Genomic DNA, 24,080 nt, shown 5'->3' with positions numbered 1-24,080 from the left:
TTTTGGACTGGGGCTCCGCTCTGTCGCCCAGGCTGGAGTGCAGTGGCCGGATCTCAGCTCACTGCAAGCTCCGCCTCCCGGGTTCCCGCCATTCTCCTGCCTCAGCCTCCCGAGTAGCTGGGACTACAGGCGCCCACAACCGCGCCCGGCTAATTTTTTGTATTTTTAGTAGAGACGAGGTTTCACCGTGGTCTCGATCTCCTGACCTTGTGATCCGCCCGCCTCGGCCTCCCAAAGTGCTGGGATTACAGGCGTGAGCCACCGCGCCCGGCCATACTGTTGATCTTATGTTAAATCCCCAGTCCAGGGGGCAAACTTCCCCAACTCCAGGGCCCTCCCGGGTTCCTCAGTCAAGGTTCTCCTTCCCTGGATCTTCTGCCTAGCAAAGGAAAAAAAGCCCTGCAATGTGCCAACTCCGCTCCCCCCGCCCCCACAAACCCACCCCTTCTGAGATCCTCAGCTCAGGTTCCAGCACTCCCATTAGTGTGCAAACTCACTCTTTCCAAGAAACAGTTTAGGGAACTGGGCTAAACAGCTCAGCCCTCAAGGCCCCACATTGCTAAGTCTGTGAAGTCAATTCATCTGTTCCCTTGCCTCTCAGCAGGACTTTACCTTACAAACTAGTTCAGATTTTTGTTTTTCAAGTCACTCCAGAAAAGGACACCTTACCACTGTGGCTCACCCACCCACTGTTATAAAACTCTTTATGGAAGTTCTTCTTAAAGTCTGACCTCGAGCCCTCAAGCTGCAGCGCCATTCCTTCTTCCCTTGGGAAAGATCCAGACACAAAAAGGGTGATATAAAATAAATGCAGAAGATACGGGGTAAAGGGAGAAGAAAAAATTGCATTACACTCCACCTTCCTGAAACTCTAAAAGTGCCTAATTCTCCAAGCTTTAGAAACTTCATTCTCACCGAATTTCCGGAGTCAAACGGGAGTGAATGGTTTTGTGTGTGTGTGTAGGCGGGGAACAGAGTCTCACTGGAATGCAGTGGCAGGATCTAGGCTCACTGCAACCTCCGCCTCCCGGGTTCAACCAATTCTCCTGTCTCAGCCTCCTGAGTAGCTGGGACTACAGGCGCCTGCCACCATGCTCGTCTAGTTTTTGTATTTTTAGTGGAGACGGGGTTTCACCTTATTGGTCAGGCTGGTCTCGAACTCCTGACCTCAGGTGATCCACCTGCCTCTGCCTCCCAAGGTGCTGGGGTTACAGGCGTGAGCCACCGGGCCCGGCCCTGAATAGGTTTTCAGTGGGAGAGGGGTGGAGGAAACAGAGTGGAAATTACGATGAGTGCTAAAGAACAGATCCCCCCAAGCTGTATTCACAGCCCAGGCCTGAAGGAAGTCTGGGTTCCCAGTCCATCCTGGTCTCTCCTCCCTCCTTCTGTCACACCCAAAGCTCAAGGCCCTCACCCCAAACGGTTAAGTCACCCCAGGCCTTTAAGACTTTTCCTGCCTCCCCACTCTCCGTCCGACTCCCACTTCTATCCCCCCACTTCTATCCCTCCACTCTGTCAACCTCCGCACCTCATCACTCCACCGCCCTCCCGACCCCCTCCACCGAGCAGAAGGACGTGAACTAACTCACCTCCCAGTCGGTGCCTCTGAGATCTCCGAGACTGGGGGGGGGCGGGGGGCGGACGAGGGGAGATGGCTTGCTGCTTAGGGATGAGGGGACCCCATCCTTTGCCAGGGGGTTGCAGCCCCAGCCTGGCACCCCTTCCTGGCCCCCACAATGCGCAGAGCCCAGCTCTCCCCTCATCGCTGCTGCGGGCTTTGTCTTCTCGGCCGAGAACCTTTCCCCGCGGCCGGGCTCCGGGATCGACTCTGGGAGAGCGGGAGGGGGAAGCGGAGAGGGAGCGCGGCAGGGAGGGGGGAGAGGGGAGCGGGAGAGAAAGCCGCAGTGAGCGAGCGGGGACAGCTCCCCGCCCCCCCCTCATTTCCATAAAAAAGCGGGCCCCCAGGACCGGCCGGCGCGGGGAAGGAGCGGGTCCTGGGAGGGGGCGCGCGGCGTTAGCCAGCTTCAAAGCCGCTCCGTTTCCGCATACTATCCCTTCTCTCCGCACCCTCCCCTTACAAAATTAGGGACCTCGACTTCCATCCCACCCCTAGCTTGCCCGGGAGCTGCGAAGAAAGACCGAAGGGCACTATCCTCGGGTCAAGGAATTTGTCCCCGCGCCCCCAAGGGCGGGAAACTACAACTCCCGGCATGCCCCGGGCGCCCCCGGCGCGCCCCCCTCCCGTCAGTTCCATGCTGCTCCATCCAGTTCATTTAAAACAAAAGAGTTTGAGCGCTGGAAGGGGCTGGGCTCTATTGGGGGCCACTGAGCGCCGCTCCCGGACTGGGGCTCGGTGCGGGAGCCTAACGGGGGCGCCTGGACGGCGGGGGCTAGAGACTCCCAGGTCCGAGGCGGGAGGGGTGGGGGCAGAGATCCTGCAGCCCCCCGCCCCCCGTCACCCCCGGAGAGGAGAGGAGATCTGCTTTCTTGGTTTTGCTTCTCTTTCCCCCCACCCCCACCCCGGGGGCTGGGGCGAGGGGAGTCGGGTTACAGGGTGTTTGGGGAGGGGGGCTTAGGGGGAGGGTCTATCTTTCTATCTCGCTTTCTTCCCCCCTCCCCAGTTCTTTGTTCCCCCCTCCCCACACACCCCCTCCTCTCCTCTCCCCTCCCCTCCTCTCTCCTCTTTTCCCTTCCACCACCTCTCTCTCTCTCTCTCCCTCTCTCTCTCCCCCAGCTTTTGTTTCGCCATGCCTAGTCTAGTGGTATCTGGAATAATGGAAAGAAATGGGGGCTTTGGAGAACTAGGATGTTTCGGGGGAAGCGCTAAGGACCGAGGGCTGCTGGAAGACGAGCGCGCCCTTCAGCTGGCTCTCGATCAACTCTGCCTCCTGGGTTTGGGGGAGCCCCCCGCCCCCACGGCGGGCGAGGACGGGGGAGGTGGGGGGGGCGGCGCCCCCGCGCAGCCGGCCGCCCCCCCGCAGCCGGCCCCGCCGCCGCCGCCCGCGGCGCCCCCGGCCGCCCCGACGGCGGCCCCCGCGGCGCAGACGCCCCAGCCCCCCACCGCCCCCAAAGGGGCGAGCGACGCCAAGCTCTGCGCTCTCTACAAAGAGGCCGAGCTGCGCCTGAAGGGCAGCAGCAACACCACGGAGTGTGTTCCGGTGCCCACCTCCGAGCACGTGGCCGAGATCGTGGGCAGGCAAGGTAAGCGGGGCGCCGGGACCACTGAGAGGGACTGTAGTGGGGGCACTCCGTCCCTAGCGCGGAAAGTTCATTTCTTCCCTTCTTGCCCGCCTCCGGCTCTGTCCCTTCCCCACAAAGAGAGACCCGCCCCCTACCCTGATTTCCAAGTGCCACAAAGTTCCCAGCTACCCCTAGTCGGGACGGTTCTCCAGATCTTTCCTCCCCCAGAGCTCTGCCCTTAGACAAAGAAATATCCTCACACTGGAAGAGGGAAAGGGGAGGGGATCGGTCTCCCAATCCAGGGAGGCTGTCCGGAGGGGGTGTCCACTCCTAACCAGAAAAACTGACGGAATGTGCAAAGAGTTACTCAGAAGCCTGTACTCTGATATCTGCTCCTACGTTGGGGAGGGGGCACCCCTGGGGCCCCCAGCCGCCTGCAGTTACAGACTTTGGGGGAGACCTGGCCCTCGAAGCCAGACTGAGTATCTGTCTCTTTGTTGGGCTGAGTGTAGGAATGGAAGGGGGTGTGGCCCAGGGGAGGGTCCCAGCCTGGGAAGAGGCGGTGAGGGGGGCTGCTGAGAGGAGGGGGTCCTGTGGTCACCCACACACCAAAGTTGGACTGTCTCTGGGGTTTTGGAAGGGGTGTCTCCAAGGAAGTGCTACGTCCTGGCTTGGACCTCTCCTCTTCCCTCTCTGGCTTTTGTTCTGGGCTGGCCACGGCCTTGGGCCAGAGGCCTAGAGAGGGGTCTCTGGTAGTGAAAGAGTAGGACAGGGCAGGAGGGGGAATGCTGGGGGGCAAGAAACCTTCACCTGGAAATTTGGTGGAGGGCATGTGTCTGGGTCTGTTGGGAGGGGGTGCAGAATTAATCCAGCGTAGTATGTCTGGTACCACACCCTCTGCTGCTTCAGCATCCCTGGGTGGGTGGGTGGGGGTGTTGGTGAAGGTCCAAATTGAGCAGACGGGATCTTGGGGACCCTTCCCTCTCCTGGCTTCTCCAAGGAGAGTGGGGGGGGGGCGGGATTTGGAAATTGCAAAGAGGCTGGGCTGGGGAGGTGTGGGGTGGGGGAGGAGTGGGGGAGGAGCTGTCCCACAGTGGGGAACAATAGAGGAGCTGCATTCCGGCTGGGAGTGCGGGAGGAGGCCGGCTTCTGGCGGAGGAAAAGGAGAGGCGGGCCAGGGGGGCCCCTACTCCACATCCCACCTCATCCACTGGGAGTGCTGGGGGTTAGGGGGATTTCACCGAGAGATCCAGAATGGAGGAGGGGAAGATGCCACTCCCCTGCACAGCCCTCATTCCCCTGGGGCACTCCATCTCTTGAGATTTCTGATTTAGAAAGTTGGATTTCCTCTTGTCAGAAATTGGGGATCCAAAGCCCTGGAATTGGGTGGGGATGGACATTGCTACCTTTTCTTGGGTGTGGGGGTGGTCTTGGGAGGCCCCGGAATTTAATGGAGTCATTCTTTCCTTTTCTGCCTCCGCATCAGATGGGCTTGTCCCTCATAAAAGTAAGGGGATTTTTTATTCACAAAAGATAAGCCTGCCCCTCAGTCAAGTATATGGAAGTCCTCCCTCTTGTCTAACCTCCCTCCTCCTGCTGCAGTATTAGTGCTCCTCTGTTTGACCTCTAGGAAGGTGAAGCCCAGTAGGACTTCCCTTCAAGAGATGCTTCTTCAAGGTTGCAGAACCCAGGAAAAGACCCACCACCAGTTTTGCACCTCCAGGCCTCTAGCGTTTCTTCTTACTGGGATGTCTTGGCCTGTCCTCCTCACCCCAACCCCAACTGCTAAAGATACTTAGCTCTCATTTAAGTTTTTGGACCCAAAACTTAGAGCCAGAACCCAGGTGCCCATCAAACGATATGTGAGTAGAAATGGTAGGAGAGGGGAGTTCACTGTTTTTCGACCCTCCATACCTCGAAAATAGAACAATCATTTACTGACATTAAAGCAGCAAGGATGTGGGCTGGACAACAGGTAGGACTTCTTAACTGCCAAGAGGTCTGAAGACAAGAGGGAACAAGCAAATTCTCCTTCTTAAGGTCTTTTAAAAGTGAGGGGAGGGGGCAGAGTGTGGTGGCTCACACCTGTAATTCCAGCACTTTGGAGGCCGAGGCGGGTGGATCACCTGAGGTCAGGAGTTCAAGACCAGCCTGGCCAACATGGTGAAACCCCCATCTCTACTAAAAATACAAAAAATTATCCGGGTGTGGTGGCAGGTGCCTGTAATCCCAGCTACTCAGGAGGCTGAGGCAGGAGAATCGCTTGAACCCAGGAGGCGGAGGTTGCAGTGAGCTGAGATCATGTCACTGCACTCCAGCTTGTGTGACAGAGCAAGACTCTGTCTCAAAAAAAAAAAAAAAAAAAAGTGAGGGGAGGGGCCCCAACCTACTCTCTCTCCCCCACCCCCCAATCTGCCAGCATTGAAGCAGCAGCCATCTGGAGTGGAGGAAGGAGTAAAAAATGAGCTCACCTCAGGTCTCAGGTTGGAGGGTTGGGGCACAGGCAGAAAAGTAGGACCACTTGGTTTCGGTTGCAGAGAAAAAGGTAACAGTGAATTGTGCTCAGAGAAGGGTGTGAGTGGGTCTATATGTGAATGGGGTTGAAAGTCGTGGGTGTGGGTGTGTATAGGAATGTGCTGTTTGTGTGCTGGGGAGGATGAGGATGGACAGTGGGATGTATGAAAGGCCGAAACACAGGGACTTGATGTGTGTATGAAAGAGGTGTATAAAAGTATACATTAGATTTTATCTAAATAAGTATTATTTAGATAAAGGCGCATCTCTTAGGTACATGTGTGCGAACTCACACACGTGACATGTGCTTCCCAAAAGGGCATGAGTCTTGGAAGCTCTGTGTGAAGGTAGGAGCAGGAAAGAGGAAGGTAGGTAAGGAGGAGAGGGACTTGTTCAGACCCCAGGTCAGCAGCTTTTAGAAACATTAGCCCTTACTTTTCTCTCTAGCCTTCTCCCTCTTTGTCTCTCTTTGTCTCATTTTTCTTCTTTCTCTTCCTACCTTTCCCTAACCTCCCGGCTTTAACTCACTCCTACTTCAAAGCAGGAGTGTGGATCCAAAATACCTCTCCCTCACCCTACTCAGCCCCAGCCCAGCTCAGTTCTCTTGCCCCCAGGGTACAGGGGGACAAGAGTGACACGGGGTTGGGCACTGTTCCCTCACACAGAAGTTTCTTTATTTCCATACTCCTCCTTTCCTCCTTGAAATTATGATTCTCAGACCCTTCCCAGTCCCCCACACCCTAATCGCTGCTGCAAACTCACAATGAATTTGAGGCCCACTGAGAGAAACTACTGAGTGGAAGGCATGTGGGGCAGTCATAGAGCAGATAGACTTCAGTGGTCCCTGGGTAGTTTGGAGGACACTTTTAATGATCAAGGGTCACATGAGTAGATTGTGAGATTACTGAGCACATTGGGGTTCTGTGGAAACATCAGGGTCAGTGACAGATGTGGGGGGTGATTAAGTGATTTGGAAGTTTGTGAGCAGCCAGGCATCAGTAGAGAAATTGAAGGAAGAGCAAATGTTGGGGGAAAGGAGTGTAGTTTGTGAATGGATTTGAGTTACCACCTTGTCTGGGAGGGTCAGTGATTATTTGGGGGTTTTAAGGAGTGAATGAATTTGGAGGGCCCTGAATGGAACTCAGGGAAAGTTAGTACATTTTGAAATCTGTGGCTGCTAGAGACATTAGGTACATCTGAGATCTGATAAATGGGTTCTTCAAGTCAGGGTGGACTGTGTGTGCAGCAGTGGGCATTTCAAGGGGTAGACTGAAGGGTTCCTGGGAGGCTAGGTATTTGGGTGAGGATCAGGAATTTATTGGTCCCAGCACAAACCTTGCTGTGTGCGATTCTTTGTCTCCCTCCTTCCCCGCCCTATCCCAGGCTGCAAGATTAAGGCCTTGAGGGCCAAGACCAACACCTACATCAAGACTCCGGTGAGAGGCGAGGAACCAGTGTTCATGGTGACAGGGCGGCGGGAGGACGTGGCCACCGCCCGGCGGGAAATCATCTCAGCAGCGGAGCACTTCTCCATGATCCGTGCCTCCCGCAACAAGTCAGGTGCCGCCTTTGGCGTAGCTCCTGCCCTGCCTGGCCAGGTGACCATCCGTGTGCGGGTGCCCTACCGCGTGGTGGGGCTGGTGGTGGGCCCCAAAGGGGCAACCATCAAGCGCATCCAGCAGCAAACCAACACATACATTATCACACCAAGCCGTGACCGCGACCCCGTGTTCGAGATCACGGGTGCCCCAGGCAACGTGGAGCGTGCGCGCGAGGAGATCGAGACGCACATCGCGGTGCGCACTGGCAAGATCCTCGAGTACAACAATGAAAACGACTTCCTGGCGGGGAGCCCCGACGCTGCACTCGATAGCCGCTACTCCGACGCTTGGCGGGTGCACCCGCCTGGCTGCAAGCCCCTCTCCACCTTCCGGCAGAACAGCCTGGGCTGCATCGGCGAGTGCGGAGTGGACTCTGGCTTTGAGGCCCCACGCCTGGGTGAGCAGGGCGGGGACTTTGGCTACGGCGGGTACCTCTTTCCCGGCTATGGCGTGGGCAAGCAGGATGTGTACTACGGCGTGGCGGAGACTAGCCCCCCGCTGTGGGCGGGCCAGGAGAACGCCACGCCCACCTCCGTGCTCTTCTCCTCGGCCTCCTCCTCCTCCTCCTCTTCCGCCAAGGCCCGCGCTGGGCCCCCGGGCGCACACCGCTCCCCTGCCACTTCCGCGGGACCCGAGCTGGCCGGACTCCCGAGGCGCCCCCCGGGAGAGTCGCTCCAGGGCTTCTCTAAACTTGGTGGAGGCGGCCTGCGGAGCCCCGGCGGCGGGCGGGATTGCATGGTCTGCTTTGAGAGCGAAGTGACTGCTGCCCTTGTGCCCTGCGGACACAACCTGTTCTGCATGGAGTGTGCAGTACGCATCTGCGAGAGGACGGACCCAGAGTGTCCTGTCTGCCACATCACAGCCACGCAAGCCATCCGAATATTCTCCTAAGCCCCGTGCCCCATGCCTCTGGGGCCCACTCCACGGGGCCCACCCTGGACCTGTTTTCCACTAAGGCCTTTTGGAAAGCGGTGATTTGAGGGGCAAGGTGCTTAGAGATACTCGCTCGCTGGGGAAGGGGGGAGGGAGGCAGTGGTGGCTGGAGGGTGGGCCACTTTCAGAGCCTCTGGTCACCCTGTCCTGGAAAGATTGGGAGGGGGCCAGACTGAAAATTTTACTAGAGTTACAACTCTGATACCTCAACACACCCTTAAATCTGGAAGCAGCTAAGAGAAACTTTTGTTTTGCCAGAGGAGAGGTGGCCGCTAAGGCATTCTGACCTAAGGCATTCTGACGCCCTCTGCTCACCTCCCCCGCTGTGTGTCACTCCACCCCTTCTTGCGAGGAGGGGGTGGGTAAAAGGGAGAGGGAGAATTACCACCTGTATCTAGAGGTGCTGTTTCCAATCCCTAAGCCCTCTGGTCCTGACCTCCGACCTCCTAGCATGACCCTTTACCCCCCACCCCACCCCCATATCCTGTTTGTGAAACTGTCATCAGTTTCCAGCGGTGTAAGGGACTTGGAGCCCTATCAGAAGTTGCGTAGATCTTCTAGGGGTTGGGGGAGAGAAGCATGTCAATCGTTTCTATGGCTGAAAGGCTCAGAAGCCATCTGTCCCCACAAAGCTGGGCTAGAGGAATCTGGAGAGGGGTGCTCCTCTCTGCCCCCGCCCCTCCCCCCTTCACTCTCTTCCCTTCCTTTGGGATCTCCCCTTTCCTCAATTCTTTCCTTTCCCTCCAGCTCTTTGCTTTGCTTTCTTTTGGTGGCTGTCACTCCCAGCTCTGTTCCTTATCTTTGTCTTTCTTCCCTTCCCCTTGCCCCTACCCCTTCCAGCCCAGCTTTGGGGACACCATCCTCCTGGGGAGAAGTAGGGGGAGGAATATTTGATTGGTCCCTCCATTCCTCTTCAGGCATCTAGAGGCCCTCTCCCCAACTCCTCCAAAGAAACATCTCAAATTCTTAATGGAATGTATCCCCATTCTCAGTGAAAATGTGAGGAGGGGACTAATACTGGGGTAAAGGGTCAAACCCCTACCTTCATCACCTATGGGCATTATATTTAGGGAGTAGTTCTTGGGCTGGATATTCTGGTTGTGGAAGTGGGGGCGCCAGAGTAGTGTGTCTGCTATTTAAAGGAGCAGGAAAGGGCATGAGGCAGGAGGAGAGACTGGTGGAGGAAAGAGCTGCTCTTCCCATGCAGTGCCCAACTCCCTGCACCCCTCTCAACCTGACCTGAACCTTTATTGAATCCTTATTAGCTTGAATCCTTATTAGCTTGAATCCTCCATGCAAATCATGGAGTCTGTGTCCCACCCGATGTGGTTGAGGAGAAGCCAGGTCTTCAGAGAGGGGTCAGCCTGGGGCAAAGCAGGATTGGGGGGCAGCAGGGCCCATTCTGAGAATCACATATTGTTACAGGCCTTGCACCCCCTTTGCTGCTTCCCTCATGCTCATTTGGGGCTGCCACCAGCTCTCCACCCTCCTGGTTCCGCTGGCCGGGCCAAGAGAGGATGGAGGGATGGGAGTCCCAGGAGATCCTTGTAAATAATGGGGTGGGACTGTTCTGAGTGATCGCCCGAGCACTTAAAGCTCCAGAGTCCCATTCTTCCTGGATGGAGCAGGTGGAGGTGCAGAGGGGATTTCCTCCTCTCCTTCCTCCTGTCGAGAATTAACACCTCTCCACAGCCTTCCCCTCCAGAACACCAGCCAGGGAGGGGAGGGGAAGGAGGTCACAGCCAAGAAAACTGCCCTGTGACAACTTCCCTCCTTCCCGCCTATGTGAGCCATCCTGAGATGTCTGTACAATAGAAACCAAACCAAATGGGCACCCTCGGTTGCCGGGGGCAGGTGGGGAGGGGGGTGGGAAGAAGGGATGTCTGTCTGTCGATCCCCCTCCCCCTCTCCACTCTTTACCCACAAAGGCAGAAGACTGTTACACTAGGGGGCTCAGCAAATTCAATCCCACCCTTACCAACTGAGCCAAACCTAGAAACAAACACAAAACACACATAGTGAGACAAAATAGAGGAGAGAAAGAGAGCATGAGAGGGAGCGAGACAGGCGACCAACACAGAGGAGAGAAAACAAAAATAGCAAAAAAAAAAAAAAAAAAAAAAAAAAAAAAAAAAAAGCAGTTCTTTATAATTTAATATTCTATTTTAATAAAGGCGTTTATTACCATATAAATGTAGCAAAGAACCTGGGCTAATATGAAAAAAAAAGACTTTTTATTAGGTAATTTATTATATGAAAAGGATATTTTATTTTATGATAAAGTGATCCTTAAAAAAATAAAAAAACTTTAGAAGGTTTAGAATATATGTAGGGAGAGAAGAAGAAAAAATACATTTGTATTCAGAGTTAAATCTTAAAAAAAAAAAGTGTTTTTAATATATGTTTGGGTTTACGTTGCTTTTTTCCCCCACTTTTTTTTGGGGAGGAATGTCATTTGCTTTTCTTGGGGGAGCATCCTGGGATGAATGGTGGAGAGAGGAGCTGGGGGAACCCGGTCCCTCCTGGGGCCCTTCCAGTAGATTGGATTTCACTCCATGGACTCCTCCTCCCCTCTCCCCCTCCCCCTCAGGGGAGCCGGCAGAGCCAAACAAAGAAAGGGATTAACAAGAAAGGAAGAAGCTGTAGGACTAAGGACTGAGGATCCTGGGGTGTCCCCCACCACTTTCCCCTGCCCTGTTCCAGGGCAAGTGAGGAGGGGAAATCCAGAATTGAGGCCTAGCAGGCCTATAGGAACCCTCAGAGATGTGTGAGATTTAAGAGATCTAGATTTTTTTTTTTAACCAAAAACGAGAAAGAGAAGAAAAAGAGAAACCGAGGGGTTTAAAAGAAAAGAATACTACAAAATAATAATTATTAATAATAATAATTCAAATTTATTTCATATAATCCTAGAGAGAGAAAGAAACAATTACTAGTTACTTAGTAGACAATATTCAGATAGCTTAAAGTTTAGTAGCATTGAGGGCCCCTGGGTCCAGTAGAATGTATACAAGTCGTAAGGAAAAGATAAATAGAGGAGGGAAGTGGCTGAGTCCACCCTGAGTTACCCCATCTTCAGATATCAGGGTTGGAGCAGGTTACTAGCTGAAGATTGGGAGCTTCCAGTCTGCTGGGGTTGATTCTGAGAATCCTTGGATTTTTAAATTGTAGGACAAAGAAATGAGGGGTTCGTTTCCCAGGGTCTTGGAAAGGATGCACACTGATCATCTCAATAAGACGGGCTGGGCTGAGGGCAGCAGAGGAGGCCAAGCACATTCACCTGCACCCCTAGTACCTGGGCAGCCCATACTCCAATGTGGTATGTCCTCCCCTGGGGCTCCCAGCTCAAACCCTCCCATGCATGCTTCCCCCAGGCCTAGCTGAGGAAGTCCTTCTTGAAGTGTGACCTCGGTCCACTTCTCTACAGATTGATTTAAGAGCCTGGGAAGTCATTCCACAAACAGACACACATGCACACACGCTTCTCACCTTCAGAGCTTCAAGAGCACTGAGGGGATCAGTCCCCTACCCCTGTTCCCAACCAGCTTTCCACTTAGCTTTGACCTCCATGGCAGCAGTGGCGGTAACAATCTCAATAATTGTTCTTTAAAGCTGACTGGTTCTTCACCTACTTGCAAAGTGCTTTCTTGTCTCATAAAAGTTAGATTCCAAGAGGGACTTCCCACGGAGTGGAGTGGAGACATTGTCCTTCAAGGCCTGGGAGAAAGGCATCCCCATGGGCACAGAGGCAAGGGAAAGGCACAGGGACTTTGGGTGACCCCAACCTTAACCCTCTGCTCCAGTTCACCTCCATCTATAAGTGTTCAGGTAGTGGTCATCCACTGTGCCCTGGCCTGGGAACACACTGCCCTCCCCACACAAAACTGGGGGACTTGGCTTCTGCATGTGAGAAATCAACATTTTTAAAGCACTTGCTTTCTACCAACCCCAGCTTGCAATCACTGGGCCTTCCCCTCCTATCCAAGGGGATGGAGAGGCCCCTTGGCTCTCCTTTTGGCAGGAGGAGCCTGCTTCATTCATTACACCAATGACTCTGCCATGCCCCTCCCTGGCCCTAGACCCCAAACACATCTCCCTCTCCCCAGTTTACTCTTCTTGCCCCACCTAGGGACAGATTCCCCCTGCTCTTTTTGTCCTAGAAACCCCGCTAGTTTGGGATGGTAGCGTCTGGGGTGGGGAGGGCTTCCCCTTCCCCACTCGAGGGTGCGGGTGGGGAAGGGTGGGGTGGGTGGAGACAGCCCTGGGGCAGGGAGGATGGTCTCTCCACTGTAGAAAGTAGAGTAGGATTGTGGTCAGACTTAATTTGAGGCATCTAGTGAAGACACATACAAATCCACCAAGGAAAAAGATTTCAAAAGCAAAATAAAAGCGGGAAATAAAACAGACCCAAGAATAGTCAAGTCAAAGTGATGTTGCACAAAATGCAGAGAAACCAAGAAGGGGGAGGGTTAATGTATTAAATGTGCTATTAAGAACTTAATTTTATTAAAAGTACTATTACTTAAGGCTCTGTCTTTGTTCTCAGCATATGAGTCTGTGCCATCTTGGGGTGAGTGGGAGGATCTGGGTGGGGATTGCAGCTTGGGGTTTCCTCTAGTGTGGCTTTGGGCTCCCTACACACCTGTGAGTAGTGGATGTCTCCAGAGTTCCTTGCCACCCTTAAGTTCCCCCTCTTAGCTCTCCATAGCTCTGCTTGAGTCTTCAAGCTCTTAATCCCCTGCCTTTTCTCTCCATTTACTCCCTTCTCTTCTTTGGAGGTGCAGTCAGGCCTTGTTCCACCCTGACCTGAAGAACAGGGGAAGGTGACTGGGTGCAGTGGCTCATGACTGGGTGCAGTGGCTCATGCCTGTAATCCCAGAACTCTGGGAGGCCGAGGTGGATGGATCACTTAAGGCCAGGAGTTCAGGACCGGCCTGGGCAACATAGCGAGACCCTGTCTCTGCCAAAACACAAAAAATTAGCTGGGCATGGTAATACGTGCCTATACTCCCAGCTACTCGGAGGCTGAGGCAAGAGAATCACTTGAATCCAGGAGGCGGAAGTTGCAGTGAGCTGAGATCACGCCACTGCACTCCAGCCTGGGCAACAGAGTGAGACTCCGTCTTAAAAAAAAAAAAAGAACAGGGGAAGGTGAGGCAGAGACAGAGATGCTACCTGGACAGCCATCTCCTAGGCTCTATGGAAAGGGGGCAGAGAGCCAAGAGACAGGGACCCTCCCCATTTACCCCACCAGATTCAATCCATCCCTCTTCTTTGGGATCAGGAAGAAGACTGGATGGGCTGGGCTCGATGGCTCAAGCTTGTAATCCCAGCACTTTAGGAGGCCAAGGCAGGCGGATCATCTGGGATCAGGAGTTTGAGAGCAGCCTGGCCAACATGGCGAAACCCCGTCTCTACTAAAAATACAAAAATTAGCCAAGTGTGGTGGTGGGCACCTGTAATCCCAGATACTCAAGAGGCTGAGGCAGGGAGAACTGCTTGAACCCGAGAGGTGGAGGTTTCAGTGAGCCGAGATTGCACCACTGCACCCCAGCCTGGGCGACAGAGTGAGACTCCATCTCAAAAAAAAAAAAAAAGACTGGATGGAGGACTTGGACCTTCCACCTCTCAGGCTTAAAAACCCCTTCCCCAGTACACACCTACAGGACGGGCCCTGACCCCCTCTTCTCCCTTGTATCTCCCGCTGCCTCCTCCCCTTGCCCCTGGCATTGCAGTGACCTCAGTTCTTGGCACCAGGGCCCTCGGCACCAGATGGTGCCCGCCGATGGTTTCCTTTGTCTCGCCTTCCTGATACCCCCTCCCCTCCATGCTCTCCTCCCTCCCCCACCTGCCCTGGGGGTTGGCAGAGGGAAGGGCAGGCACCTCCCATCCCCTTGGCACCATCCCCAGACCACAGAACTCCAGAGGCAGCTGGCCCTGAGGGGCAGTAGGTATTGTGGGGAGGATAGAGGAAGGGGATCAGGGACTCAGAGGAGGGGCCAAAGTTGAAGGGGAGGTGCAGACAAGGAGAAAAGGGAAGAACAGACGGGAGGCAGCAGAATGACCAGGCATTGATATAAAACAGCTTTATTTGAGGGTCCTAGTCTGTGAGGGGTGGACAGATAAAAGAGGTATTGTGATAGGGCATGAAGACCTTAAGACCCTGGGGGTGCTGTGAACAGGGAACAGTCTGATATTTGGAACCAAAGGGCTAGGAAAGGTCCTGGGGCTGAAGTGGGGACAAGAGGCACCAAAAAGCCAGTGGGGGCAGGGTGGTTCTGGCCAAGGTCAGAGGCTGATGCAACAGGCCCTCTTCTCCCTGGGGCCAGGCTCCTGCCCAGCCTGGGCACTGCCCAGAGTGATGGCATTGGTCCGGATGCTGTTCTGTCTCTGCTTGGACACCTTCGCAAAGATCTCTGGGAGGGCAGGGGGCAGTGATCAGGCCAGAAGATTTAGAGCCCATGCTCCCTCCTCCCCCACCCTCCACACATACTGCATGCCCCTTCTGAGCATGGGGGTGGCTACACTTGCTGGAGGTTTTGCAGGAAGGAAATGAAGTGTGGACATTGGGGTCCCTTCTACTTACTTGGGTGGAGAAGGAACCAAGAGTCAGCCCCATGGGGAGTGTGGCCTGTTCCTTCCCTGAGCTCCAGGTTGAGTGGGAGGCACTGGGGAGGGACTGAAGGGGACAGGCAGTGGTGCCAGGACCCACAGAGGAGCTGAGAAATTAGCTGGGGTGAGGCCTGAGTGCATTCCTACTGCTGCCTGCAGAAGCCATGGGGATGGAATAGGGGTGCAGAATAAAGGTAGGCTCTAACCTTTCAGGACAGTCTCAAAGGCGAGCTCAACATTGGTAGAGTCCAGGGCTGAGGTCTCCAGGAACAGCAGTCCATTGTTTTCTGCCAGGAAGGGAAACACACCGTTAATTGTGGGAGTCAAAGGCAATAATAATAATAGTATTAATGTTTGCTGTATACATTTGCCATGTGCTAAACTCTTGGCATGTAGCAGATCATTTAATCCTTTTTTTTTTTTTTTTTTTTTTTGAGGCAGAGTCTCGCTCTGTCACCCAGGCTGGAGTGCAGTGGCCGGATCTCAGCTCACTGCAAGCTCCACCTCCCGGGTTCAAGCCATTATCCTGCCTCAACCTCCCGAGTAGCTGGGACTACAGGTGCCCGCCACCTCGCCCGGCTAGTTTTTTGTATTTTTTTTAGTAGAGACGGGGTTTCACCGTGTTAGCCAGGATGGTCTCGATCTTCTGACCTCGTGATCCGCCCATCTCGGCCTCCCAAAGTGCTGGGATTACAGGCTTGAGCCACTGCGCCCGGCCCATTTAATCCTTAAAACAACTTATGAGGTAGGTTCATTTAGAAAACTGAATCCAAGTCGGGCGCGGTGGCTCACGCCTGTAATCCCAGAACTTTGGTAGGCCAAGGCAGGTGGATCACCTGAGGTCAGGAGTTCGAGACCAGCCTGGCCAAAATGGTGAAACCCCCATCTCTATTAAAAATACAAAAATTAGCCAGGTGTCGTGGCACATGCCTGTAGTCTCAGCTACTCAGGAGGCTGAGGCATGAGAATGACTGAACCCGGCCAGGCGCGGTGGCTCAAGCCTGTAATCCCAGCACTTTGGGAGGCCGAGACGGGCGGATCACAAGGTCAGGAGATCGAGACCATCCTGGCTAACACGGTGAAACCCCGTCTCTACTAAAAAATACAAAAAACTAGCCGGGCGAGGTGGTGGGCGCCTGTAGTCCCAGCTACTCTGGAGGCTGAGGCAGGAGAATGGCGTGAACCTGGGAGGCGGAGCTTGCAGTGAGCTGAGATCCGGCCACTGCACTCCAGCCTGGGTGACAGAGCGAGACTCCGTCTCAAAAAAAAAAAGAGAATGACTGAACCCAAGAGGCAGAGGTTGCAGTGAGCCGAGATCACACCACTGCACTCTAGCCTGGGCAACAGATGGAGACCCGGTCTCAAAAAAAAAAAAAAAATCAATAAAGACAATCTCAGGGCAAGTGGTGGGACATCATGGGAGACACAGGGTCCCAAAGGGGAAGTGCTGGGAAATGCTGATAAGAGGGGATGAGGTAGAGGACTGTATGGAGGAACGCCAGGCTTGGGGCTCTATGGGTGGGGGCAGGGCCTGGGAGGCTGCAAGGGGAAGGTGGGGTAAGCCTGGAGGAGTCAGCCTGGGTAGTGGCAGGCTCTCACCAGCGAACATTCGGGCCTCCTCAGTGGGCACTTCCCGGGCCTGGCTGAGGTCACTCTTGTTACCCACGAGCATGACGACGATCGTGGCTTCAGCATGGTCATAGAGCTCCTTCAGCCATCGCTCTACCACAGCATAGGTCTGGTGCTTGGTTAGGTCAAACACCAGGAGGGCCCCCACTGCACCACGATAGTACCTGGGTGGGAATGAGAAGGATGGACAGAGATACGATCAGGGGCATTGGACCCAGCATCAGAGCAGAGCCATCAAGCTGGAACACCCGGGATCAGAGTACTAGAGATCAGGAAATACAGAAACTTGAGGCCAGGGGCCCAAAACCCAACAGAGCAGCCCAAGGCTCCTCTGCCTTCCAGGGACACTAGTCTTGGAGCCTCTAAAGTTTCACCTCCCTCGGCCGGGCATGGTGGCTCACGCCTGTAATCCCAGCACTTTGGGAGGCCGAGGCGGGTGGATCACCTGAGGTCAGGAGTTTGAGACTAGCCTAACCAACATGGAGAAACCCCATCTCTACTAAAAATACAAAAATTAGCCGGGCATGGTGGTGCACGCTTGTAATCCCAGCTACTCGGGAGGCTGAGGCAGGAGAATTGCTTGAATCCAGGAGGCGGAGGTTGCGGTGACCTGAGATCTCTCCATTGCACTCTAGCCTGGGCAACGAGTGAAAATTTGTCTCAACTGACTGACTACATAAAAAAGTTTCACCTCCCTGCTCTAAAATCTCCATTGGCTCCCTCATAGCCAGCCCCTCTACTTTCTCGGGTCCTCCTCCTGATTTTAGCCCCTACTCTTCACCAATGCACATCTGGGCTTTTGCCAACTCTGCCATCTTCAAGATCTTCCTCACATGGCTCCTCAACAGTGGCCTCTTCTCTCCTGTGGCCATCTTTCTAGGATTAGCTGAATGCCTACCTCTTGCAGCAGTCCCTGGCCAGACCATTCAAGGCATCACTGCACCTACCACCACACCTGACTAATTTTTGTATTTTTAGTAGAGATGGGGGTTTCACTATGTTGGCCAGGCTGGTCTCGAACTCCTAACCTTGTGATCTGCCCGCCTCAGCCTCCCAAAGTGCTGGAATTACAGGTGTGAGCTGCCGTGCTCAGCTGACACTTTTTTCTTGAGACACAGTATCGCTTTGTCACCCAGGGTGGAGTGCAGTGGGGCGATTTCGGCTCACTGCAACTTCTGCCTCCCAGGTTCAAGCCATCCTCCCGCCTTAGCTTCCCGAGTATCTGGGACTACGGGTACGCACCACCAAGCCCAGCTAATTTTTTATATTTTTGGTAGAGACAGGATTTCGCCATGTTGCCCAGGCTGGTCTCGAATTCATGAGCTCAAGCAATCCACCCACCTTGGCCTCCCAAAGTGCTGGGATTACAGATGTGAGCCAACACACCCGGCCTAAGAGTCACTTTGGATGTGGTGTCAGGAGGCCTAACCTCCTATGTGTCCTCTGAGTCTTCATAAAATGCAGATGGCAGGTTCAGCTTTTGGCCATCTGTGGTTAGATGAAAGTTGCCAAGTGCAGAGCATTGTGCGGAAGTGAGGGGGCGCTCTCGATCCGTGCAGCTTGCCCCCATCCCAGTTCCACCCTGATTTCACCTTGCTTGTATTTATACAGAAATTAATTAATTATAGCACTTTACTCTTGTGGTACTTTAAGGGTTACATAAAATGCCAAATGTAAAGTGCCTTGTCCCTTCCTGGGCACATAGCAAAGGCTTAGTAAGTGGCAATGATTCCTGCTTTTAGTAGTACTAGTCAGTGTTACTATATCCTGGCTTGTGCTGGTTCTGTTTACAGTACCTTTTATCTTCTGTGATCTCCACCCCCACCACCCAGAGCCCACTGCTGAGCCCCCTTGCCTCCTCCACCCCAACTTCTCCTCCAGAAGTGTTCCTTGACTTCCCCAGAACTCCCACTACCCAGCAGCCCCCCAGGCCCGGGCTCACGCCGAGGTGATGGCTCGGTACCGCTCCAGGCCAGCTGTGTCCCAGATCTGAGCCTTGACAGCAGCGGTGCCCAACATCACAGTGCGGGTGGAGAACTCAACCCCGATGGTGGTGCGGCTGTCGTGGCTGAACTCATTGCGCGTGAATCGGGAGAGTAGATTGGTCTTCCCCACACCTGATTCGCCGATCAGCACCACTGAAGGAGTGGAGAGATAAGGGCTGAGCATGGGGTAGAGCAGCTCCAAGCCCACCTGAGCTTGCAGGGTCTGCCCAGCAGAAAAAGGGAACTGAGCTCAGAAAAAAGATTAGGGAATGGAGTCTCCTGTGAGACTGGAGTCTGCAATTCAGCATAGTGCATCTGTCCCGGTGGGCAGAAAAGCCAAGAGTTTAAAACAAAGGGGCTTGACGGGTTATAGCCTGGTCTGTTGAGATATGGTTGCAGAGTCAGCCTGCATCTCTAGTGAGGGAGTGACATCTGTGGGCTGTTTATGAGTGTCATGCGGAGACATTACTGTTGTGTGTGAATATGGACAGGGATGGTTGGAGGTCGGGGGGTGCACAGTTCTGGACTAGGACTAGGAGTATGAGAACATTGTGCTTGTCTCTATATGTATGAGCCAGGAGGACAAGTGGGAGGTTTGGTGTGTGTGTTTGCATAATGAACAGAGGTGTGAATCGAAGTGTGGGTAAGGAGAAAGTTTGGCAGTTGACACATCTGTGGGTGAAAGGAAGGCATGTGTGCTCATGTGTGTGTAAGAAGTTAGGTTCCAGTTGTCCCTAAGGAGGGGCAGTCCCGCATGGTTAAGAGCATGGGACTGGGTGTTAGACCAGCTATGTGTCCTTCAGCAAGTTATTTAACCTCTCTGAGCTGTCCTTTTCATGTGAAAAATGGGAAAGACATTAGTATCTACCTTAAGGGTTGTTGTAGGAAGTAAGTGAGATGTTGCCCAGGATATAGTAAGCGTAAAAATCATGACTGGTACGATTGTTCTTAGCAGGCCAGAGTTTTTGCCTTTGGGTTTTCAGAGACAAAGGATTCACTGGAGGGGCCATGAAGACCCTTTAGTCTGGTGGGCAGCATCCAGGGCCCAGTCTTACCCACTGTGGATGAGCTGGGGGCTGGGGTAGAGTGTAGGGGGCTGATGTAAGTATAGCCCACAAATTGCACTGGCACTGAGCTGAGCACACAGAATTAGAGGAGGCCACCCGGAGTGGTTCTGGAAAGGCAGGCTGGCACCCAAGGACTGGGAGCCACATACTGTGGGCTCTGGTCCCTGCTCAGCTTCTAACTAACTGTGTGACCTTGAACAAGTGACTCACCTTTTCTCAGTCTGTTTCCTTGCTTATATAACCTATAAAGGCCTCCTCCAACTTTAAAAGTTTCTTGGCTGGGTGTGGAGGTTCACACCTGTAATCTCAGCACTTTGGGAGGCCAAGGCAGGAGGATCTCTTGAGCCCACGAGTTTGAGACCAGCCTGGGTAACATGGTGAAACCCCATCTCTACAAAAAATACAAAAATTAGCCAGGCATGGTGGCATGTGCCTGTAGTCTCAGCTACTTGGGAGGCTGAGGTGGGAGGATTGCTTGAGCCCGGGGGGTGGAGGTTGCAGTGAGCCAAGTTTGTGCCACTGCACTCCAGCCTGGGTGACAGAGTGAAACCCCGACTCAAAAAAAGAAAGAAAGACAGAAAAAAAAAAAATTAGCCAAGTGCGGTGGCAAGTGCATGTAGTCCCAGCTACTCAAGAGGCTGAGGTGGAAGGATTGTTTGAGCCCTGTAGGTTGTGGCTACAATGAGCTGTGATGGCATCACTGCACTCCAGCCTGGGTGACAGTGAAATTGTGTCTCAAAAAATAAAAATAAAAAAATGTATATCTAGGCCGGGCGCGGTGGCTCAAGCCTGTAATCCCAGCACTTTGGGAGGCCGAGACGGGCGGATCACGAGGTCAGGAGATCGAGACCATCCTGGCTAACACGGTGAAACCCCGTCTCTATTAAGAAATACAAAAAACTAGCCGGGCGAGGTGGCGGGCGCCTGTAGTCCCAGCTACTCGGGAGGCTGAGGCCGGAGAATGGCGTGAACCCGGGAGGCGGAGCTAGCAGTGAGCTGAGATCTGGCCACTGCACTCCAGCCTGGGCGACAGAGCGAGACTCCGTCTCAAAAAAAAGAAAAAAAAATGTATATCTAAACATTCCTTATTTGTGTAAGACAGTATGGAAAAGCTGGAAGTAATATTGGATATGCGTTGGTAAGAGGATGTGTGTGTGTGTGTGTATGTGTGTGTGTGTTCCTGCCTCTCCCCTACTGGGCACATCCCCATCCCATCCCTCTCAGTGGGTGGGCTCTCAGCCCTAGCTTCATACCCCAAAGGTGGTTAGGGCAAGGGCATTGAAGTCAGACTTTGTGGCCTTTTGTAAACTACTTTGCCTCTAAGCCTCAGTTGTAAAGTGGAGATACTAATGGTTCATGTTTACAGTGTACTGAATGCTTACTATGTGCCAGGCAGTGTCCTTAAAAGCTTTACACATATTACCTCATTTAATCCTCATAACAATGCCATGAATCCCATTACTATTTTCCCTGTTTTTACAGACAAGGCGCTTTGGAGGTCAAATGACTTGCCCAAGATAACAGGGCTCCTGTTGTAAACACAGAGATGTGCTGGCCAGATTAGCCTTCAAGGAAGGACTTGCCCCCAAGCTGCAGGGAGTGCAGGCTGCAGACAGGCTCCAGCTGTCAGCTCCTTCAGCATCTGCCTCTGGTGCAGACAGCCGCCTCACTGGAAGTCATGCCTTTTCTGGGCAGCCTACACCCAGTGCTCAAGCAAGGTGAGGCAATCACAGAGCTCCCTGCCGTTGACCCAGGTTTTGTCGAGCCTGTGTTGCTGTTTAACTTCTCCCTCTGCCCAATTATGTTTCCTCTCCCTTCCTTTCACAGGTGCTGATTCATAAAAAAACATTGAGCTGGGCGCGGTGGCTCATGCCTGTAATCCCAGCACTTTGGGAGGCCTAGGAGGGCGGATCACAAGGTCAAGAGATTGAGACCATCCTGGCCAACATGATGAAACCCCATCTCTACTAAAAATACAAAAATTAGCTGGGCGTGGTGGTGCACACTTGTAGTCCTAGCTACTCAGGAGGCTGAGGCAGGAGAATCCCTTGAATCCAAGAAGCGAAGGTTGCAGGGAGGTGGAGGTTACAGTGAGCAGAGATCACTCCACTGCACTCCAGCCTGGGCAACAGAGCGAGACTACGTCTCAAAAAACAAACAAACAAACATTGAACACCCCAACTTCTCAGCGTCTGCTTCTAGGGACCCCAACCCTCAATACTTTTTTTTTTTTTAAAAGACAGAGTCTTGCTCTGTTGCCCAGGCTGCAGTGCAGTGGCACAATCTCGGCTCACTGCAACCTCCGCCTCCTGGGTTCAAGCAATTCTCCTGTCTCAGCCTCCCGAGTAGCTGGGATTATGGGCACGTGCCACCACACTCAGATAATTTTTTAATTTTTAGTAGAGACAGGGTTTCCCCATGTTGGCCAGGCTGGTCTGGAACTCCAGACCTTAAGTGATCCTGCCGCCTCAGCCTCCCAAAGTGCTAGGATTACAAGTGTAAGCCACCGCGCCCGGCTGACCAACCCGCAATACTTGTAAGTGGCAGGGCTGAGATCTGAACCCAGTCTGGCTCCTGACCATGTTACACTGCCCCTCAAAATAAAAGATGACTTTTGGGGATTGTTATGGTATGAATGAGGTAGTGGCTGGTATATAGTAAATGCTCAATAAATGGTAGTTCCTCATATTATTGCCCCAGACTATTGCTAACCCTTTCCTTCCTGAAAAAGATGCCAGTAGTACAGGTTCCCCAGATCCAGGGCGGGTGCTGGAGTGAGAGTCCCAGCTCAAGGGAGGGCCCGGCTGAGGTTGGGAGAGGCAGCGGGGTAGGGTGGCTGTAGAGTCCACCCTGCCCTAAAGGAAGTATGAAGGTGGGGCTGGGAAACAGCAAAGGGACCAAAAACAGGGGCTAGAAAGATACATGCTTGCTTCCAGGGACAGCCAAGTTGAGCCCAGTGCCTGGTATGCAGATCCAGTGAGTCGGCCAAGGGACAGGCAGACGAGGCTACAACCCTAGGACTCCTCTGGATTCTATCAGACTCTGTGGCAAATTCATGATATTTTCTGTCTTCCCTATGTATTTATTGCCCCACCCTATAATGGGATAGGTCTCTCCTTTCTCTTCTTCCCTGTACACCTGCCCAGAAAAGATGACTTTCTTCCTCTTGTCTGCTGGTTTCCCTTTCTTCTCAAGAGAGAAGTCCTGGCCGGGTGCGGTGGTTCATGCCTGTAATCCTAGCACTTTGGGAGGCCAAGGCGGGCAGATCATGAGGTCAGGAGTTCCAGACCATCCTGGCCAAAATGGTGAAACCCTGTCTCTACTAAAAATACAAAAATAAGCCGGGCATGGTGGCAGGCGCCTGTATTCCCAGCTACTTGGGAGGCTGAGGCAGAAATCGCTTGAACCTGGGAGGCGGAGGTTGCAGTGAGCCGAGATCATGCCACTGCACTCCAGCCTGGGGGACAGAGCAAGACTCCATCTCAAAAAGAAAAAAAAAAGAGGGAAGTCCTTTCTGAAGTCTGACCTCCATCTCTTGTGCTGCCCTGGCTGACACTAGGGATTTGGGTTTCTATTAGGAACAGGGCAGAGGAGCCTAACTCAGCACTCTTAAGGAGGGATCAACGTCATTATTCACCAAGTAGAGCATACTCAGAAGCTCCCTGACTTTTGCCCCTGCAACCAGGCCCTCCCCCACTCCCTACAGCTTTCTTTCTGAAGGAATGAGGAGTCCCAGGATGGGGCCCTCTCTGGCTCTATCAATCTCTTTCTGGGTCTCTCAGGCTTCCTCTTGCTTCAGGGAACCCAACTCACCCTTGAAGACAAAGTTATAATCTTCCTCAGTTCCATTCCCCATCTTGGCTCCGCATGGAGGGTGCAGGTGTCTTCAGGGGTAGAGATGACAAGTCTGTGTTGGCTCAATACCCTCAACCCTCAGCTCTCAAAAGATCTGGTCCTGCCCCTCCTCTCATTAGGGGTAAGGGGACTTCTGCAGCCAGAGGGATAGGGGGCCAACTCAAGGTTAGGCAGGGCCGAGGGAGGATTAGCTCTGGCAGGTGGGGGTGCTGTAAGGAAGCTGAGAGGACGGAAGCTGAGAACAGGAAGAGCAGGGTGGCTGGAGACCTGGGGCCCAGGTGGGTGGAGAGACGATGACGTCAGACAGGTTCGACAGGTTGGGTGTCTGCTGTCAGCCTGGCCTCCCACAAGCTGGAGAACCAGCTCCAGCGGGGTTGGGGGGAAGCTAAAAAGGGACAGGACCTTCAGAGACAGGACCTTCAGAGACAGGACCTTCAGAGACAGCCCACTGAGGGCTGAGTGTGCATTGCTGGGCTTCTGGAATCTGTGGTGAGGGCAAGTCCTCCAGCTAATGAGCAAGAAATAGCCCCTTAGAAATCTACTTGAGGCCAGGCGCGGTGGCTCACGCCTGTAATCCCAGCACTTTGGGAGGCCGAGGCGGGCGGATCACCTGAGGTCGAGAGTTCGAGACCAGCCTGACCAACATGGAGAAACCCCGTCTCTACTAAAAAAATACAAAATTAGCTGGGCGTGGTGGCACATGG

At 53.6% G+C, this 24,080-nt stretch overlaps 3 protein-coding genes across 3 annotated transcripts in view; 1 reads left to right on the top strand and 2 right to left on the bottom strand.

Annotated features, from left to right (window-relative positions):
• LMNA (lamin A/C) overlaps nucleotides 1-2,068 on the bottom strand; it is a 62,199-nt gene extending 60,131 nt beyond the window's left edge. Inside the window, exon 1 of the mRNA XM_025371023.1 lies at nucleotides 1,590-2,068. Coding sequence (XP_025226808.1) covers nucleotides 1,590-1,947 — 358 coding nt within the window. The 5' untranslated portion in view covers nucleotides 1,948-2,068. The remainder of the gene's footprint in view (nucleotides 1-1,589) is intronic.
• Nucleotides 2,069-2,735: 667 nt separating this feature from the next.
• MEX3A (mex-3 RNA binding family member A) lies at nucleotides 2,736-12,754 on the top strand. Its single transcript, XM_025388026.1, has 2 exons — nucleotides 2,736-3,201; nucleotides 7,078-12,754. Exons 1-2 carry the CDS (start codon nucleotides 2,748-2,750, stop codon nucleotides 8,184-8,186), a joined length of 1,563 nt encoding a protein of 520 aa, XP_025243811.1. The 5' UTR covers nucleotides 2,736-2,747; the 3' UTR covers nucleotides 8,187-12,754.
• Nucleotides 12,755-14,289: 1,535 nt separating this feature from the next.
• Nucleotides 14,290-23,627, bottom strand: RAB25 (RAB25, member RAS oncogene family). The gene is made up of 5 exons (XM_025388051.1): nucleotides 23,335-23,627; nucleotides 18,412-18,607; nucleotides 16,440-16,633; nucleotides 15,047-15,127; nucleotides 14,290-14,644 (listed from the first exon to the last, which is right to left on the bottom strand). Exons 1-5 carry the CDS (start codon nucleotides 23,375-23,377, stop codon nucleotides 14,517-14,519), a joined length of 642 nt encoding a protein of 213 aa, XP_025243836.1. The 5' UTR covers nucleotides 23,378-23,627; the 3' UTR covers nucleotides 14,290-14,516.
• Between the last annotated feature and the right edge of the window lie 453 nt (nucleotides 23,628-24,080).

Source organism: Theropithecus gelada, chromosome 1 (assembly GCF_003255815.1).
Source record: "Theropithecus gelada isolate Dixy chromosome 1, Tgel_1.0, whole genome shotgun sequence".
NCBI lineage: Eukaryota > Metazoa > Chordata > Mammalia > Primates > Cercopithecidae > Theropithecus > Theropithecus gelada.
This window is presented reverse-complemented; position numbering and strand designations above follow the sequence as displayed.

Coding starts and splice junctions, on each gene's coding strand:
- MEX3A (XM_025388026.1), top strand. CDS start 2,748: ATGCCTAGTCTAGTGGTATCTGGAATAATGGAAAGAAATGGGGGCTTT. Junction 3,202..7,077: donor CGAGATCGTGGGCAGGCAAG/GTAAGCGGGGCG, acceptor GCCCTATCCCAG/GCTGCAAGATTAAGGCCTTG.
- RAB25 (XM_025388051.1), bottom strand. CDS start 23,377: ATGGGGAATGGAACTGAGGAAGATTATAACTTTGTCTTCAAGG. Junction 16,634..18,411: donor TACCGAGCCATCACCTCGGC/GTGAGCCCGGGC, acceptor ATTCCCACCCAG/GTACTATCGTGGTGCAGTGG. Junction 15,128..16,439: donor GGAGGCCCGAATGTTCGCTG/GTGAGAGCCTGC, acceptor CCTTCCTGGCAG/AAAACAATGGACTGCTGTTC.